Source organism: Mangifera indica, chromosome 4, assembly GCF_011075055.1.
Source record: "Mangifera indica cultivar Alphonso chromosome 4, CATAS_Mindica_2.1, whole genome shotgun sequence".
In the NCBI taxonomy this organism is placed as follows: Eukaryota; Viridiplantae; Streptophyta; class Magnoliopsida; order Sapindales; family Anacardiaceae; genus Mangifera; species Mangifera indica.
The window spans coordinates 1,099,996-1,119,612 of NC_058140.1; the positions used below are offsets into that span (position 1 = coordinate 1,099,996).

Consider the following 19,617-nt stretch of genomic DNA (forward strand, 5'->3'; position numbering starts at 1 on the left):
TAAAACACAGATATGTGGATAGGGCATGGGCTAAGTCAAATGTGCACAAGAGAACTTGTATGGGCAAAAATTTTTAAGAGTCACGGGTCACTTTGCATTTTATTCTTGTTTGATTTCGGCACAACATAACACTTTGCTTCTCTTTATGGTTCATATAGATAACAAGCTTTTTTAGTCAGCTACTAATATAACTAATATCAACTATATACTCCATACAAATAAGTTAGACTCTAAAATATGAAACGGTGAGGCAGGACTTCTAAATAGGTCGATTGGTGTTAAGAGTGTTTTATTTGAAAAATTCAATACGGAAAAACCATGGACAAAGTTAGAAAAAATTTTATTATGAATGAAAAAGATTAGCTCACACTATTTTGCGTCACACGCTCTCACTTATTTTACATGCACTTTAATACATCTTATATTTACAAACCCTAACTGCACTTGTAATAGTTATTCGCATCTTCACAAAGTTGTATATCCAGTCCACAGCTCAGGCTCGCTATGTTAGACTAGATTAACAAACGAAAGCATTGACAAAGCTAAACATTGCTATCATAACATGAGTATTCCTCCACTATTGAATCGGAGTCTAAGTCTAACAATTCGGTTGAAGAATGATCACATTGAGTCTCCCCTCCAGTGTTATGATGAGAGGAAGAAGAAGAAAAGAAAGGCTTGGGAGGCATCTGCAAGTTGTCGATGTTTCCTTCTAACATTTCCATAACTTTGGCCATGGAGGGACGATCTGCTGGCCTCACTTGAATGCACCATAACCCAATTATACACAGCCTTTTTGCCATGAGATGTTCAATTTCAGAAACATTCGGAAGCTCTAAGTCTTCCCCTTTAATTATTCTGTCATATACCCATGATGGAAAATATGCTCTGCTTGAATGAGTTGCCTTCATCATAGAATTCCTTCTCCCCCCAACCATTTCCAACAACAACATCCCGAAGCTATAAACATCTGACTTGGAAGACACAGCTCCAAAATTTCTCGAAATTAACTCAGGAGCTATGTAGCCTATTGTTCCTCTTGTTGTGCTTACAGACACAAAATCATTCTCTTTTGGATAAAACTTTGCAAGGCCGAAATCTGAGACTTTCGGAATGAAAAATTCATCTAACAAGATATTGTGAGGCTTAATGTCGAAATGCAGAATGCACACATCGCAGCCTCCATGTAAATACTCGATACCCCGAGCTATTCCTGAAGCAATTTCATGGAGTTTCTCCCAGCTGAATGCTTGAACTTTACTTTCTTTTAGAAATATATACCTATCAAGAGATCCATTAGGCATAAACTCGTATACAAGCGCTCGTTTCGATCCTTCCGAACAGAATCCTACCAACTGTACCACATTAACATGGTGAATTCGACCAATTGTAGAAACTTCATTAATGAATTCTTCACCACTGAACTTAGTGTTTTCCAGCAACTTAACAGCAATCAGGGAGCCTGTATGAAGCTGTCCTTTGTAAACTGATCCAAAGCCCCCTTGTCCTAATTTGTCTCTGCAGTTGTTTGTGACTGCCATTAGTTCAGAATATGAGTACCTTTTAGGCATCCAGGATTGCTGTTTGTGCAGAAATTTCTCCACATTATCAACTGTCTTCCTGGTTGATTTACATTTGTGGATCAGGAATGCAAATAGAACTAGTGGAGCAATGAGAAATCTAGCAATAAGATACAGAACCACTGCAAGGTCTGCAGGTAAAAAAAAAAGTTGTTAATTGAAGGATTTAGTGGTATCCAACACAATATCAAAGAAGAAAAATTCCAGGGAGGAAAGTATACCGAAGAGAGAACTTGCCACAACGAAATATAAATTCTGCGTCAGATAAAATTCTGCACAAGTAATCCAGAAACAAAATGCCAATTAGTACTGTTTCTATACACTATGTGAAATTACAAACAATGTTAGACAATGGTAGCTCATATTGCAAAAATGCGTTAACTTGGAACAGGCATTACAGACGACATAGTAGAAGAACAGGGTCATTCCAAGACAGGAGCAGTCATTCTAAAAATTTAGTCTTGCTCTTTCCAGAAGTACATCAAGTCATTCGAAAATTGTGGAAAGCAAAACGGGAAGGCAGAACAAGCTCATTTCATGAAGAACGACCAGGGTTGTGTGTGAAACGGGTGTTCCATCCATGAAACGCCCATTTCATCGGCCGGTCTGGAGAAGTTTAATCAAGACATTATTGTGATTCTGGGTTGGGGAAACCCTCTTTTAAGTTATGGAGATGTTAAAAGGATTTTCTTCAGTTCAATAAAAAGACCGGCAGCTCCGTAGGCACACATATATTGCAAACCACATAAATTTGTGCGTCTTGTTACATTTTTTACTTTGTTTGCCCAAAATTTTCTCTTATTTCATTGTGCATCTCTAATTCAATAACTTAACCAAACCTCAAACAATAAAGCCATTGCATAAGGAGAAAGAGAAGCTTACGGGTGCTTACTGGGCAGGTCAAAGTTTCTAAATTCAAAAAGCAAAAGCTACCAGCATCAACACAATTCCTGCACTCAACTGACCAGTGAAGTTCAAAGCCTGATTCAAGCAACTCCATGATTTTTTCATAAGAAGAAAACTGCACACCCGTTCCAAGGATAGGAACCACTGTAATGAAAGAGCATAAATCTGGCAGATCAGATAAACTTCTTCCCCCATAATTGACATAAATCTGAGACTGATTTGTACTCAGACAAGGAACTCTTTGATAATTCGAGTCCCTGACATTTCCAGAGCAGTTTATATAATTTGCAAAGGTGTATCGATCAGCTACCTGGAATCCTTGAAAGCCATTATCATAGTTGAATATGTCTCTGAAAATATTTTGTCGCAGAAATTTGTTGGGCAGGCTGCAGCTTCCATTGGCTAAGTTAACATCAACAACAGTGATTACCTGATCATTGTAGGAAATTTTCTTCACATAATACTGCCCTGAATAGAGTTGCAGGATGGTTTTGTTGTTTTGACAGGAAAGTTCAAAGTCTAGGTCGCCACAGCCAACTGGATCGCCCTTCAGGCGAAAAGGGTAGCTTATGTTCTTTATGTCTCCACATGAAGAAGAACACACTTCTTCAAGCTTTCTAGCCTGTATTTCAGTGATGAACAGAAAGATCAACACAGAAAACAGATGGGTTGAGAGAGCTGATGCTTCTTTCCCCTTCATGGTTCCTCCTCGTACTTCTAATTTCGATGGATTGGAGAAATTGAAAATGCTTGTTCGACAGTCTTCTGCACCACCGTGTTTGAACATCAGCTAATGGACGACCCAGAGTCGGTAGAAGACTTTGACTTTTGTGGTTTCAGAAAAACAATTTTTTAATAATCCATCATGTTTAAGGTTTGAGCTGTAGTTAGGCCTATCAATTGGTGAACCTAAAAGGCTAAACTGGCCCTTTGACGTATAAAGGCCCATTGCCCGGGTCATTACTTCACCGGCTTTTAACGAGTTGCTCACAAAATTTTATATTTTTTATTATTTTTTAATGGGTAGAGGCCTTACCCCAATGCCTGAGACGGCCGTATGACACAGTAACTCTTATGACTTGAGAGAGGCCGTTTATAATTTCCAACTCATGGGAAATTTAAAATTTTGTGGGGCTTGATGTTGATGATTGACCAAAAGCTTTTGGTTTTGGGCAATGTCTCGGCTAATCAATCTTTCCCAGAAGCCCATTTTTTAATCGCCCCCTTCTTAAATCTTTATACTCGTATTTTCCCTATCTCAAGTAGAAAATCTAAAATAATAAAATTGTGTATATCTAATTTCAAATATTCAATTAAATATTCAGATGATGTATTATCATATGATTAAATCATTTAAAATTAAAAATAAAATAATACTTATATGATGATACATTATTTAAATACCTAATCAGATACTTAAAATTAAGTGTATATAGTATTATTTCATGGAAATCATTCAAACTTTTAACAGTTAAAGGCAAGTGTTTTTTTTTTTTTTTTTTTTGATAATCAGAAGATACCCTACTCAACTTCGTTTGATAGGTAAACTCTAGAATAATTTGCAATATTGGATGAAGCCAAAGAGTGATTATCAAGGTAGGCTCAAGTCAAGGCAAGTCTACGTAAAGATTAACATAAGCTTGACTCTAATTTAAAATAGTTAACTTAAACTCAAGTTTGGCTCAATCATTTAGTAAACAATGGTGCTAGAGAAAAAGAGAATGAATTGTTGGAGAAAAAGAATCATAAAAATACTAGAGAAAAAGAGAATAAAAATACTAAAGAATCATAAATTAATGCGTTATCATATAATTAGATAATTTTTTTTTTTTACTTTATTTTTAATACAAATCATTTTATTAAACTTCATTTTGTTTGTACTTATTAATATTCAACCGTTTGTAAATGAAATAGTATTAATAATCCATATTTGAGTTGACAATATTACAAAATTAAAATGAGATGTTCCCAATTGAAGGTAGTTTCAAGCCGAGTTAGCATGACCTCAATTGTTAGTTTGACTCAAATAAACTCGAAATGAGCTCAACTTGGGAGAGCTCAACCTCAAGCCTAAGGATTTTGTACTGCCAAACTCGAGCTTTGGCAATACTCAGCTTGTTAAGCTCATGATTTTAGAAAAGTTTAATTCAAATATATCAAAACAACGTTATTTTAATTAATACATAATAATACAAAATCATTTTGACCGATTTTGGCTTGCTTATAGTTTAAAACCGAGCTCAGTTCGAGCTCAACTCCCCTCAATTTAACCGAGCTCAAATTGGTTTGAAGCAAGCTCAACACTTTTAAGTTGAATCAAATTAGTTCAAGTTTAATTTTAATTCGACTCAAATTCATCCCTATTCACAATGCCACAAAGAAGTTAGCCAAATTATTGAAATTATTTCTGGATAAAGGTGTCAAAGTCAAAGAAGGGATAACAATTTTAATTTGGTAAGACGAAATTGCTTGTTGATAATAACAAAGTTGTAATTAGCTGCATCAAAACTGTCCTGAAAGCAACTGATGGTACATCTTCAACTATTGACAACAACAATACTCTCAGTGGCCCCTAGGGCTATTCCATTTTGTATCCAAACTACATGTGCCAATGATAACGTACACCTTTCTATTTCTTCGACCCCGAAAAGAAAAGGAAAAACAATAAATAAATAAATAAAACCCAATTTTAAAATCAAAATTTTCAAATTAAATATGATGCAGAATTTTCTTTTTCTTTTTTTTTTAACCATCTAAAGTATGTTAAAACAGTAAATTTTCCATCTGGGTGACGGACAATTTTCGGTAGAATTTGGTAAACCACCCATACATTAATTAAGTTATCACATTTTTACATAATTGCACTTTTTTTTTTTAAATTTTTTACAAGAAATCTCATATGGTGAAGGGTTGCCCTTGTTCTCTCAATTTTTGTACAACATGCAAAGTTGTAAATTGTACCATATTCATGAATTTTGTAAGTTATATTGAGAGTCGTAAGGTTTAGCCGAAGAAAAGCAATAAAAATTTTAAAAATTAAAAAAAAAATTAAAACGTAAAAATATATAATGGCAAACTAACCTGCGAAAGTATGTGACCCAAAGGGTTAATGGTCATGCCCATTACGACCCACAAAGTCTATTAATTGGTGAGTCATGATATAACACAATCTATTAACACAGATAAATTACATTGGATTCAATTTAACATGACCCATTACCATGCTTATCTTGCATGACTATTAAATCATTAAACTCTAGATAAAGTAACCCAACAACTCACTATCAGAATCTCTCTTTTTAATTTGGAATAATGCCTTTTTGCAATTTTTTATAAATACATATTCCATTTAATTCATCACTTTAGGCACTTTATGAAAAATGTTAATTTCATTTTTCATTATAATAATAATATTTAATTTCCCTATACACAAATAATTTAATTTTTACTCCTAAATACAAAACATATTATAAATGTAAAAAGAATGTTTATTCAAGAGAACCCACTTATTATAAATTCGGAAAAAAAAAAAACGTGATACATATACAACAATTAAAAAAAAAAAAAACCATATGCTACAGCGGCCCTCAAAAAAACCCCAAAATTAAAATTAAAATTAAAATTCCTAAAAAAGTAAAAATGAAAAAGAAAGTTTATGGTCAAAACTGCCACCAACCCTCTAAAAATTAAAATTTGAAAAAAAAAATTTCTAAGAATCACAAGATATATAATCTTTGATGATCACAATCACAGCATCATGGATGATGCACATGCACCACAAAATCAGTCTCATCTACGCAAAGCGGAGGAGAGCCATTCAACAAAATCCTCCGCCACGCGCCTGTGCGTGGAGCACACGCGCTGGTGGGAAGTATTTGAACGGAGCGGTGATCTGCAGAGAGGGCAATTGAAATTCCGGTGATTGAGCCACCCATCGAAGCAATCCTTATGAAACACGTGGCAGCAATCCAGCTTCCTTACCCGTTCCCCATCTCTCAGCGTACACAAACATACCACACACTCCTTCCTCCCACCGCCGACGCCACCTTCGCAAGAATACTCATAAGAGAACCGACCGTTTATGTTCAATTGCTCCGTCAGAATGATCAGCCCCGACACACCCGCGTCGATACCGTCGCGGTGGAGACGGGTCAGCCCGAGGGAGTGGAAAAAACCGTTCAAGAGGGACCAGGCGGTGGCGATGCAGTTGGCGATTAGTGCCAGCAATAACATGGGGAAGGAATCAGCAGCGAAGTCGGTCCAGTGTTGATGTAAACCCATGATTACGATGAAGAAAAAAGCTCGATTAAATAGAGTTATATAATATTTTTTGTTGAAGAAAGAGTGAAACTTATAAGGGAAGAAGGAGGAGAAGCGAGGGAGAGTTTAGAGGAAGCCAAGGCCATGTATGGTGGGACAAGGAAGGAAGAGAATCGTTAAATAGGAAGAGATTATGAGCTCCTCTTTACCTTTTTTAGTTGGATAAGGCCTAGGTGTCTATTTCCACAGCCTACACAAATAATTTATATACAATGATCATACGTTTCAATGGAATTGGTATTATTTTATATTTAATTTAAATATTTTATTATATAATAATATATTATTATTTATATATAAATTTATATATATTATTTATTTATATAATTTTATTATTATTTCAATAATAATATATATAAATAAGTATTGGTTTAAGTATATATTAAAATACGATTAAATAATTTTAAAACAACAATAACTATATAATAGTATATTATTATCTATATCAAATTAATGTTCATTATAAATATATATATATACAGGTATTTAAAATTAATTAATCGAATAAGTTTTACATTATTGTAAACGTAACAAAATTTTTAATTTGAAGAAAATCATAAATTAAAACTGAATTAATTTTGAACTGGATAAAAAATTTGTTAACCAAACCCAATCTTTTGTTAATCGATTTGAACTGAATTTTAGAGTCACTCTAGTTCGTTCTTTGTTCTAATTTTTTATTATTGTTTTGGTACTTAAATGATTTTTTTGTTAACCTTTTTTTTTTAAGTGGTTTGATTAACTAGTTTCAAAAAAATAGACAAACAGATAATTGAATTGCAGAATTGTTTTTGTTATATTTTTTAACCAATTTTCTATATAACCTATTTTTAGTTTATTTTTTTATTAAGATATTGATTCAGTTCGGTTACTGAATAATTTTAAACATTCTTAAATGTACATATATTGCTTTTTTTTTTTTTAAATAATACTTTATTACAAACGATCAAATATTAATAGATATAAGTAAATTATTATATCACCAATTTAATTGATTTTGAATTAACGTATATTATGTATACTTATAATGAATATCAATATATCAACACGTAAATAAGTGTCATTTTATTTTTAATTTAAAATTATTCAATTACATATTTATCCATATTAATATCCATTATAAGTACATTTAGTTTTATTATTTTGATATTAAAATAAAATAAATTTTATATTATTCAATTATATAATAATATAATAATTTTTTCATACTTGTTATTACCTTTTTATACATGTGTAATTGCTTTTTTATTATTATTTTACCTGTTGTCAAACATTATTTATCATCAACATTAAAGTTTATGCAATAAATATTTATAATAAAACTCTATATATTTATAATGAGTATAAATTTGAGTAATTATTATAATACATTATTAATTTATCGATTGATTTTAAATTAAATATAAAATAGAATGAATTATTCAAAAAATATTTATATTATTAGTGTTTAATTAAAACATCATTTGTAAGGACACTTTGGATATCACTTACATAAGTTTTACTTTTTTTAGTATGTTTAGCCTGAATTACTAAAAATAAAATATTATTAGAAAAATAAAATATTTCAAATATACAAATTATTAGATTTAATATATGTAAATAATTGTTGTATTTTTACTAACTGTAATAAAATAATATTAATATATTATTTTATTTAAATACTCTTAATACATTATTGGATATATATTAGTATTATTTATTTAGTTAAATTAATATATCTTATGTTAAAGTATTTAATTTATGTATTTTCTATAATATTCATCATGAAAATAATACATTAGAATTTTGTTTATGTTATGTAATTATATAATTAATTAATTAAATTATTTTTTCAAGTTATTATCTCAATATATTTTATCTATGATATTCATAAATTGTTAATGTAATCATTTTTTTTAATAAAGAGGAACCCACTTCCCTTTTAAGATGGAATCAATCACATCGAGTAAATCAAATCTAAGATTAAATAATTGGTCTCATAATCATTAAATCAAATAAGTTAAAAATGTAATCTTGATATATTATTAGAGAAAACTTAAACTTGTACTTTTTTATATATAAAACATTCTCGTTTATCACTTAAATTATCTGTTAGAGATAAGGTAATCAAATATTACCTCAAACTAAATGCTTCCTTTAGGTTTTATCTTTTTATAAAAATTGATTAATTTTTATTGCATTGGAGATAACAAACCAAAAAAGGGCTCGTTTTTTAAAGTTATTTAACCACAGTGTGATAATCGATATTCTAACATTATTTTATTTTATTCATGAATATTTTTTTTTTTAACGAGCAACTCATTTAATAGAATTAAACCATCAAGCCAATTTTTTTTTTTTAAAGAAGAATCTCACTTAACAGAAATCGACCACTAAATTAATAGACTCTATTGAGATAAGCCTAACAACCCAAAATCATCATTCATGATTTTTTTTCTTTTTTGTAATAAGGAACCTTACTTTTGGCATATCATCTCTTTACAGTCAAATTAATCATACCAAATAAATAAAATCTCAAGTTTAGTGATCGAACCTATAATTCTAAACTAATCACACCAAATCGATAAAATCTCAGATTTAGTGATCGAATCCATTATCAGTAGATTAAGTAAGTGAAAAATATAATCTTAATATGCGAGACTTGAACCTAAACTCTTCACATTGAATTCACATCCCTTTTCCAGCCAAGTCACCTCTTTGGGGCAACTCATGATGATTTTTTATACTAAAAAGTTCTAAATATAGAAAGTTGGCAAGATATCTGTGGAAATTTCAATCAAATCAAACTTACGTGCATGTTGGCATTGAACAATTCAAGTTTGGTATTGGTGGATATCAATGGAATAATAATCAAAATATCAATTTCTTAGTACTCTGCCACCTAATTGAAGTCTTGTCTATGACAAAACAAAATGCTTAACACATTGTGAACTCTTAACCTTTTTCACATTGTAAAAGCAAAACCACAAAGAGAGGAAACAAAGCGTGTGCTTCTTTCATCTTTGCCTAGCCTATTCCTTATACAAATTCATTTAAGGCCAAAAGACTTGTTTCCACCTAAGATATAGTGAAATTTCAAAATTTCACCTTTCAACTTTTAAAAACTCAAACACCAACTCATAAGTCAATTTCGATTAAAAATCTCAGTTAGGATTAAAAGTAAAATCGTCATTTATAAAAAATTTAAAAAACTAAATTTTTATCACATTTCTCCCCTCAATTTGAAAACTCACAATTTCCCCTCTAAAATTTCCTTCAAAGTTTAAAAAATGGTTATTTCCTCTTCGGTTTTTTCTCCTTCTCTAGCAACTCACTCTCTCTGGTCGTTAGCCAACCTTCCCTCTTTCTTCTCCCTCGGTCGGTCTATCTCCTTATTTTGATTTTGCCTTCATAAAAAATAAAGACGTTCTATCTTCGTTTAAGAAGAAGATGACATTCTCTCTCTAATGAAGGATGGAAGAAAGAGGCAACTGACTGAAGGAGAAGAAATGAGGGAAGGCTAACCGATGGCTAGGAAGGACGTTTTATCTTTTAAAATAAATGATCAAATAAAAGTAAGGCATAGATGTAGGATAACCAAAGGGGTCACTTGACCTACTTACTAAAAATTATTAAATAGAAATCATATTTGATATTTATTAAAAGAGATACGAATAAACAAAATATAAAAGTGAGAAGTGATATCGAGTCGCACCATAAAATTTGAGCTTAGAATTTTAACTTCCATATTGTTCATTCATATCGTCTACGGTGGATCATAATTTAATATTTTGCCCCATTAACTAAAATTCTTGGCTACGCCAACATAATGTGTTAGTTGAACATATAACATGTTATGTTGCATCAAGTTAATAATCATAATGGGTTTCGTGTTTTTACAATCTCATACCGAATGTATGCATTTAGAAAAAAAAAATTGTCCTCTACCAACTATTACCAAGCAATGGTATAATGTTATTGACCAATTTAGTAAGTCTCTATGAAAGTTTTGTGAGATATACAAAAGACACTTAACCTACATCATATGGACATGTTCACTATTGTTCTTCGAGTTATAAACTTACAAATCTTACCATCCTTAAATTTAAATTTAAATTTAGCTCAATTTACGCCTCTACTACCATGAGCACCTAACATCGTCAAACACAATGTTATCGTAATGTCTCTAAGGAAATTTTGTCTTTTTTTTTTTTTAAATTCACTATAAGTATTAAAAAAAAATTAATGGATTTAAGTGTCTCTATTGAAGTAAGAGATCCTACCAATGAGTTATTGGGTTATTCTTTTCAAAGTCTATCGGTTTGGTGGTCAGCTCCGCGACAAAGGGATAGCCAGGCTCTGCCAAATGGGATCCCAGAAAAAAATATAGAAGTGATAATGTTGAAATAGAAGAAGATAAAATTGTCACAAGAATCTCCAGCATACATGTGAGATAAAGAACTAATAAAATCATTAATTAAAATTAATTAATAACAATGAAAAGTCATGTTGGACGGTGGGAGATTGGACAAAATTAATTAATATGAGAAACACATGGACAATTTCTGATCAGGAGAGATTTTGTCCATGATCTTCGGTGATTAATATTCTAATTAATTTGGATTTATCATATGATGCAATCTGGAACGTCCATAAAGATCTTCGTATCACCGACAATGTTCTTGATCACTACTAGAAAATTTTCAATTTTGCAACTTGTTTGTATTAAATTAGATAATTAAGCAATTTTCATGCATGCTTGCATGCAAGGCTTATTGCCTCCAATTTTTTTTTTATTTGTTTATATTAACTGCCAGCTTCTTCTTGTAATTTCTATATCCATTTGGAATCGCTAGCTTTAGATCGGTCGATCTAATCGATCAGATCAATAATTGATATCAAATCCAATTCAAACTATCGCTAAAATTCGATGTAATCATTAAAATGAATTGACCTATAATTCAAGTGAATATTGATGGTATTAAACCACATTTCAATCATTAGGTCCTACTATCATTTTGAATTCAACGTGAAGTCATGACTAAAACCTGTTGTAAATCTTTCGATCATATGATTTCACATTAATTTATTTGTATTTATTAATATCACCATTTGTATATGCAATATTAATTAGTGAAATTCCCCATTTTAGATTGGTGAAAAATGATTTATATCTTCGTTATTTTTATTAAACTTTAAATATATTTTTTAATTATAATTTGCTAGTAAAAACAAATCTCTTATCTTCGTTTCTTTGATCTATTGAATATTCTTCATATTAAAGACTAAAGTCTCACAGATAATAAAAACAATATAAGTGAGTAGTATATAAGTGTAGTAGATTGAATCTTAATACAAACCAATTGATTTTGTGTAATATAAGTTTTGATCTCTATATTTATAGACTCAATATATTTCTGACACTTTAAAAAAGATTATTTTTATAATAATTTTTAAATAAAACTTTTCCAAAATAAAACCTCTAACTTTACATATCAAAAACGGAAATTGAATATTATACTTAAATTTTATTGTGCTTATAAACGTATAGGATCTTGGTAAGGGAATATAATTAGCCAAACCACGTAAATTTGTTTTATTCTATGTGATGGATCTCGATTTCTAATTTCTTTTTTTACTCATTTTCTAACAAAGATCTCCAATAAGGTATAAACACCGTTATTGCGACAACTAAAATTCTTGGCTACGCTCGATGCTAGCACAATGTGTTAGTTGAGTATGTAACATGTTATATTGCATCAAGTTAATGATCGGAATGAGTTTCGTGTTCTTACAATCTCATTCCGAACATATGCTTTTAGTATGAAAAAAACTGTCCTCTACAGACTATAACCAAGCAATGGTCCAAATAATGTTATTGATCTACCTAGTGAAAGTCTCCACGAAAGGGTTGTGAGATACATAAGGGAGGCATGTTCACTATTGTACATGGAGTCTCATTTGCTTTTGTTTTGTTTTCTTGTTGCATGTGCTTACTCAGGCAAAAGCTGGTAAAAAACAAATGCAAAAGGCCTTTTGCTTCTGATATTTTTTCTCATCAACCATTTCATAATCTACAGAGAATTCCATTTTTATCCCAGGATTTTACCTATGGCTGGATTCGATCAAGTACTAGTTGATTTAGAACAAAACCCAACTCACGGTCAATTCAAATCTAAAAGAGAAAATTTGTGATTGACAAGTTGAAGTTTGAATTCAATTAAAAAATAATTTAAATTTAAATTCAATTCTAACAAACTTAAATTCGAATATTTGAATCAGCTCAAACCAAACTCGATTGATTGAAGCTTTTTTCAAGGGTTTTGTCTCAGGTATTATCAGGGAGTGCGAGCAAACCGGGCCATTGCCCACAGGGAAATACCTCTAGATTCATTCAACTTTGTATTTTTCTTGATAGAAAAGATAGTTCTTTAAAAGAAATACTAAAAACATTTTATTTATCGTTCGATCTCTTCTTAAAGCATGTTTGTTAGATCAAATTAGATTTAATTTGAGTTAATTTGATTATCTTAATGCTCGCCTATTATTTCTGAACGTAACAATAAAATTTAATTAAATCTAAAGGGAAAAATAAAACATGAATTATTTTTCTCCATTCCACTTTGCCTTTCTCTCTTCTCGCACTGGCGTTCTGCACACCAGCATCAGCCAAAAATTTTACATTTATTGCTCCATCCATAGGGTGACACAGATGCAATATAATGCACATCTCACAAAACTCAACAAATTTCAAACATGGAAAGTACCACAAAATTTCCAAGCGGCAGTTTTTGAAACATTACATGAGTCAAACTGTTAAGTCAACTGTCCAACTGTTAACTACCTCCCATAACTGTCGTTACAGTTAATCATAATGTGGGTCAAGCCGACCCGTCATGGTTGGATTCAAGTCCAACACTACTTAGTGGAAAATTGCCTGCAGATCAGATGGTCAGACGAGACCAGCTGTTATCCGACATTTCCTATTACGAAGGGATTTTCTACTTTTTAGCTTACTAAATATTTATTTGTACTTCCATGCTAGATCATGTGTTGGATTTTTGTGCCTAAACTGTGAACTGGCAAGTGATTTGGAGTCGTGCACTTCCAGGCAGAGCCAGCATAGCCCCATTTTCGCCTCCAAGCACAAGCTTGATGCATTACATAAGGTACAGCTGATTTTATGAGCATGCAGAACCAAAGTTTAATTCTTTTCATTCCACTAACCAGCTGAATTAAACAAGAAAGCAATCTAAATTTCTGTAGCCCCAATCTAATTTTACGCTATGCAATTCCATAAAATCAGCAACCGTATGTATTTTTGACCAAGAGGAACTGACACCTAGAGAAAGCAAAATGCTAGATCTGTAGCACTTTTTTTCAGAGACAAGAAATATGAGAGAGATACGTTGTGCACCATAATAGTAAGTTGACCCACCAAGCAGAAGTTGTGGCTCTAGCTCCATGTCAGTGGCGACCACAATGACGAATTGCACATCTATGAACATGAGAATAATTTAAAATTTCTGGTAACATGTCACACCCCTAATGATCAAAGGTGATCAGGTGCTTCGGGTTGACAGGCTGGACTCGACAACAGGAGTGGCATGAGTGGGCATCACTGTGTAGGAATTATTGCAAGCTAAGGCAACTGAGGATCCAAGGAGTGACAAAAGCTACATGGAATGTCATTTGAAATGTTTAGTAGGGAGCAAAGTCAATCAAAGACATGCAAAGTGACACTGAATAAGTGTCCGAGTAGGCACACAAGTGGGGCGTGTAGAAGCAAGTGCGGAGGAACAACACAAAGCCTGAGGTGTGGGCACAAGTGCAAAAGACAAACATCAAATTGTTGCAACAAGCCTTGAAGAAGGCAAAACTTTTGGGCTCAAACTCAACGAAACTAAACTCTTTTTAAACTCGTTTAAATTAAACTAACAAATAATTTTAAATTAATTTAATTCGATTCGGATTCAGTATTAGAAATATATACCCATGAAGTGGGCTTTCAAAGAAGTGTTGGGCTTTCAAAATAATGCTTTTGTCGTGAAGTTGATGGATGTTGAAATTGAAGAAGTGCTTGTTGGGCAGAAGTCCAAAAGTCCCTTTGAAAGAGAGAGGCAGTGGATCTAAAAGGTGGTTGGCAATTAATAGGTGCGGGCGCAAGTGGTCAATTCACCTAATCTTCTCCTTGGCATCGTCAGACTTTCAACAATCCAAACAACTTGACACTGATGATTACAAGGGTACCATAAATTATATTAAAAAGACCAAATGGCCCCTAATTGTTTTCTCCAATTACAATTTTGTTATATATGATTACATAAGAAAGGTGTTTAATTGATTTTAAAATGCGTAAAAATCTTCATACAAGGATAAGAAGCTGAGTAAATTCAGTTGGAATTAAGAAATTTCAAGTTTTCGATTTTATTTTATGCATAAAATCGACATAAATCATGAAATATATTGAATCTGTTGACCTACATAACATCTTAAAATAGGTTAAATTCATTTGAGTAGTTTGAATTCGAATTCAAACACAAATCAATAAATTGGGTTCAAATAATAAATTAGGCATGTTTTAGAAAACAAACCAAATTCTAATCAATTAGAATATTTAAATTCGAATCAACTAAAATAAAATTTAAAATAAAATTATTTTCTAATCAAATTCAAATATTAGTTCGTAAATTTAGAACTAGGACTTATTTAGCCCTTTCTAATTTGAATCTAACTTTAATTTAAAATAACAAAAAAAATTTAGTAAATTTATGTTCAATTCAGGAAAAATTGTGAAATATCTTTAAAATATAAACTAAATTAATTTCAATTTTTAAAATATAAACAAACAAATCATATATTTCTTCCATTAAATATTACATGATAAATCAATAAATACAAATTAATAAATAATCGAGTTAGTGCTAATTATTTTGATACTAAAATCCAAAAAAGGGTAAAACGGTCATTACAGAGGGGCTATTGGTAATTCTACAAATGCCAACTAAGGTCTGTTTGGTATTGTCGCACGTTTATTGCCTCACTATAAGAAAAATCGCCCACTGCGGATTCTCCGAGAAAAACACTGTCTTGCCTCACTATCATAAAGATTTATAAAAGAGCGAGACAAAGCCCGAAACCGAAACCCGATAAATCCCCGAAAAGTCGTTGTCCCGTATCAGCCATGGCCTGTGCAAGCTTCGCCAAGCTAAACGCCGCGTCGTCTCAATGGATCGGCCAACAATCCTTCACGCAACGCTCCGGATCGTCTGCCTCGACTCGTTTCGCAACTCGCCGAGTTTCCCTCCCGATCCGCGCCAGTTCTTACACCGATGAACTCGTCAAGACTGCCGTCAGTTCTCTACTCTTCGTCTTTATACTCTTTTTTTAAGGCTTTAAAACTAATCGTTCTTGTTTTGATTTTAAATTGCACGTGTTGATTGTTACTCTTTTATCTTTTTGAATTGTGATTGTTTTCGGGATAAAAATTTCATCTTTTTGCTGTTAGAAAAGTAATTTGATTGCATTATTATGTATTTACTATCAGCTGATTATATAATTGCAGAGTTCAAAAATTATATAAGTAACTATTTTTTGTGACTGAATTGTAACCGTTGGTTGAATTAGATGAACAGTTGAGTTTTTATCTTGGCCTGCAAGTCAGAATTTAGAAGTCAAAGGATCCTGGTTAGGCTTTGATTAAAAAATTCTGAAGTTAAAGTTGATTTTTACAGTCCTTGGTTATCTGTCATCTTTCAAGTAATGACTCTAGTCGTTTGCTATGGTATCGTAATTGCTAACTTTACCAAACCATTTTTCGACAATTTTTAGTCATTGTAAATTGATTCTTATTTAATATTATGAAATAAAATATTGTTACACATTGTCAAAAATATCTGTCTTGTAATGTTAATGGGGTAGTACTGTTGTTTGACCGATGCATCAAATATATGTGGAGAAGAAATCATGCTTATGCTACTTGTAAAATATCTGTTGTTGGTCTGAGAGGTTCTGAGATCTTTCCAAAAATGTTGATATTTTTGTTGTTGCTGGGTGTAGAAAACTGTTGCATCGCCTGGTCGTGGTATTCTTGCTATTGATGAGTCGAATGCAACTTGTGGAAAGAGATTGTCCTCAATTGGGTTGGACAACACTGAGGCCAACAGACAGGCTTACAGACAACTTTTGCTGACTACTCCTGGTCTTGGTGAGCATATCTCTGGTGCCATTCTTTTTGAGGAAACACTTTACCAATCAACTACAGATGGAAAGAAGTTCGTGGATTGCTTGCGCGAGGAGAATATCATGCCTGGTATTAAAGTCGACAAGGTGTGTTTTGGGTAGAACGTGCAAGTTTGGTAACTTGAGAAATTTATGTTATATAGTTTCTTGGTTGAAAAAATCTCGTTTCTTTCTATTGTGCATATTTATTGAGTTCTCTACTTTCTGTTTTTCAGGGTTTGGTTCCTCTACCAGGATCAAACAATGAATCTTGGTGCCAAGGTTTGGATGGATTGGCGTCAAGATCTGCTGAATACTACAAGCAAGGTGCTCGATTTGCCAAGTGGTAAGTCAATTATAATCTCTTATCTGTTTCCATCTTACAAAGATTAAATGGAATTTTGGGTAAGTTAGCCAGTTTATTAGTTGATTTACTACAAATTTCTGGGATGGCATCTGAATCTGATTGTGTGGAAATGTACAGGAGGACAGTTGTTAGCATCCCATGTGGTCCTTCTGCTCTTGCTGTTAAGGAAGCTGCATGGGGACTTGCACGATATGCTGCCATCTCTCAGGTATACTTAAATCTTAAAGCCCTTTCATTTGTCCTTGTCAAATTATTTATCGGAGTAACTCATTAATGCATTTTATGTTTTCTTAATCTGATGTTATGCAGGACAACGGTCTTGTGCCGATAGTGGAACCTGAGATTCTTCTTGATGGAGACCACCCAATTGAGAGGACCCTTGAAGTGGCAGAGAAGGTCTGGTCAGAGGTCTTTTTCTACTTGGCCGAAAACAATGTCATTTTTGAGGGAATCCTCCTTAAGCCCAGCATGGTCACACCGGGAGCTGAACACAAGGAAAAGGCTTCCCCTGAGACCATTGCTAAATTCACGTTAACAATGCTTAAGAGAAGAGTCCCCCCAGCAGTTCCTGGAATCATGGTACAAACATCTCAAAATTTGCTCCATCATGTCTTTCTCACGGAAGTGTTATTTGCAGGAACTAACTGGTAACTTTTTCTTTGTTATGCCCAATTCTCAGTTTTTGTCAGGAGGACAATCCGAAGTGGAAGCAACTCTGAATTTGAACGCAATGAACCAAGCCCCCAACCCATGGCATGTGTCCTTCTCATATGCACGAGCACTGCAGAACACTGTCCTTAAAACATGGCAAGGTCGCCCTGAGAACGTTGAAGCTGCCCAGAAGGCACTGTTGGTTCGCGCAAAAGCAAACTCTCTGGCTCAACTTGGAAAGTACTCCGGGGAAGGTGAAAGTGAAGAAGCCAAGAAAGGAATGTTTGTTAAGGGCTACACCTACTAAGCCAAAAGTTGAGACAACCGGTGCCTCTTGGTCTTGCATAGATATGCACTTCTTTTTTAATTTTTCTTGTTAGCTATTTTGATGTTATGAGAAGACTTAAAAATTATCAGACATAAGGTTTTTAAGTTGATTTTTCTCAAGGTTAGAGAGCTTGAATAATACCTGTGAGCATAATGAAATTTTACACAAACTGTAGCCCAGGAGACGAAGCAAGGGGCTGTTAAAAGCATGTTTCCATGTATTTCTACAAATTTTAAGTTTAATGTTATTGAGATTTGCTGAGTTTTGAATGGTTTCTTTTTGGCATTTGTTATAAACGATTTCTTTTTGTTCTAAGTTCATAATAGGGGTGGATCAAGAGGGCTCGGGCCTCAACTAGATGTTTTGCTAAAATGAGTTGAGTTTGAATAAAAATAGTCTTAGTTCGAGATTGAGTCGATAGAAAATCGTAGACAAATTCATCTTGTATAGCGACTTTTTTTGTTCTCTTGCTTTTTTTTCGACAAATTTTTCCTGACTTTGATAATTTTCTTTTATTTTTCTGGCAACTCTTTTTTGACACTTTTTTAGTGACTTATCTAAAAACTTATCGCTAGCTCAAGTGAATCGAACTTGAGCTAGTCAATCTAAATTCAAAGTTAAAATCGAGTTAATTTTTATTTGGATTTGATTTAATTTGAAACCACCAAAAAGAGCTTTGTTTGTGGTTGATACACTCATTGGATGGAAAACTTTAAAAGAAATTCGAGATTTAAAAAAAATCACAATTCTCAAAGAACACGAAAATTATTATACAAGTTCATCTAAATGGACGGCTAAGATTATCATTAGAGTAAGAATCATAATACATGTCTAAGAGTTATAGAAAAATTGCATATTCTCATATCCTCTTGTATGGACATTAAGATATACATCATATTTTTATTAACAAGTTTGGTCATCTTTCATTCTTGATTAGCATGTGAAGTATCTTACCTAAGGTTGATATTTTTAAGTCTTTCTATCTACAAAATAAGAAAAAGAGAGAATTGTATTTTCCATCCAAACTATGCCCGTATAGATAAATTATCATCTTTCAAGTCCAAAATTGATATTTTTTTACCTTAGTTAAAAGTTGAATAGTATTTTTGGTAGTTTATATATATACAATTTTTTCTCCTAAACTTTAAAACTAACAATCTTTTTCTAAGATTTAATTTAAAAAAGTTGTGTTTCCTCCTATAGGGTTTCAATTTTCTGACAGATTTTCTCTCTCTGTGGCAACCAACACCCCTCAACCCTCTTTC

At 32.4% G+C, this 19,617-nt stretch overlaps 3 protein-coding genes across 4 annotated transcripts; 1 reads left to right on the top strand and 2 right to left on the bottom strand.

Annotated features, from left to right (window-relative positions):
- Positions 1 to 319: 319 nt before the first annotated feature.
- On the bottom strand, positions 320 to 3,334 carry LOC123214928 (rust resistance kinase Lr10-like). 2 transcript variants are annotated; one of them, XM_044634957.1, is made up of 4 exons: positions 2,797 to 2,937; positions 2,463 to 2,630; positions 1,802 to 1,852; positions 320 to 1,711 (listed from the first exon to the last, which is right to left on the bottom strand). In XM_044634957.1, the coding sequence occupies exons 2-4, from the start codon at positions 2,578 to 2,580 to the stop codon at positions 543 to 545; spliced, it is 1,338 nt and encodes a 445-aa protein (XP_044490892.1). In that variant the 5' UTR covers positions 2,581 to 2,630; positions 2,797 to 2,937; the 3' UTR covers positions 320 to 542. The 2 variants fall into 2 exon arrangements, with proteins under 2 accessions (XP_044490892.1, XP_044490891.1); XM_044634956.1 differs by having other exon boundaries at positions 2,463 to 3,334.
- Positions 3,335 to 5,960: 2,626 nt separating this feature from the next.
- LOC123213095 (E3 ubiquitin-protein ligase RHA2B) lies at positions 5,961 to 6,915 on the bottom strand. Its single transcript, XM_044632454.1, has one exon. The coding sequence runs from the start codon at positions 6,765 to 6,767 to the stop codon at positions 6,276 to 6,278; it is 492 nt and encodes a 163-aa protein (XP_044488389.1). The 5' UTR covers positions 6,768 to 6,915; the 3' UTR covers positions 5,961 to 6,275.
- Positions 6,916 to 15,842: 8,927 nt separating this feature from the next.
- LOC123214442 (fructose-bisphosphate aldolase 3, chloroplastic) lies at positions 15,843 to 18,613 on the top strand. The gene is made up of 6 exons (XM_044634208.1): positions 15,843 to 16,137; positions 16,845 to 17,114; positions 17,243 to 17,352; positions 17,491 to 17,581; positions 17,683 to 17,952; positions 18,053 to 18,613. Exons 1-6 carry the CDS (start codon positions 15,970 to 15,972, stop codon positions 18,329 to 18,331), a joined length of 1,188 nt encoding a protein of 395 aa, XP_044490143.1. The 5' UTR covers positions 15,843 to 15,969; the 3' UTR covers positions 18,332 to 18,613.
- Positions 18,614 to 19,617: the final 1,004 nt, after the last annotated feature.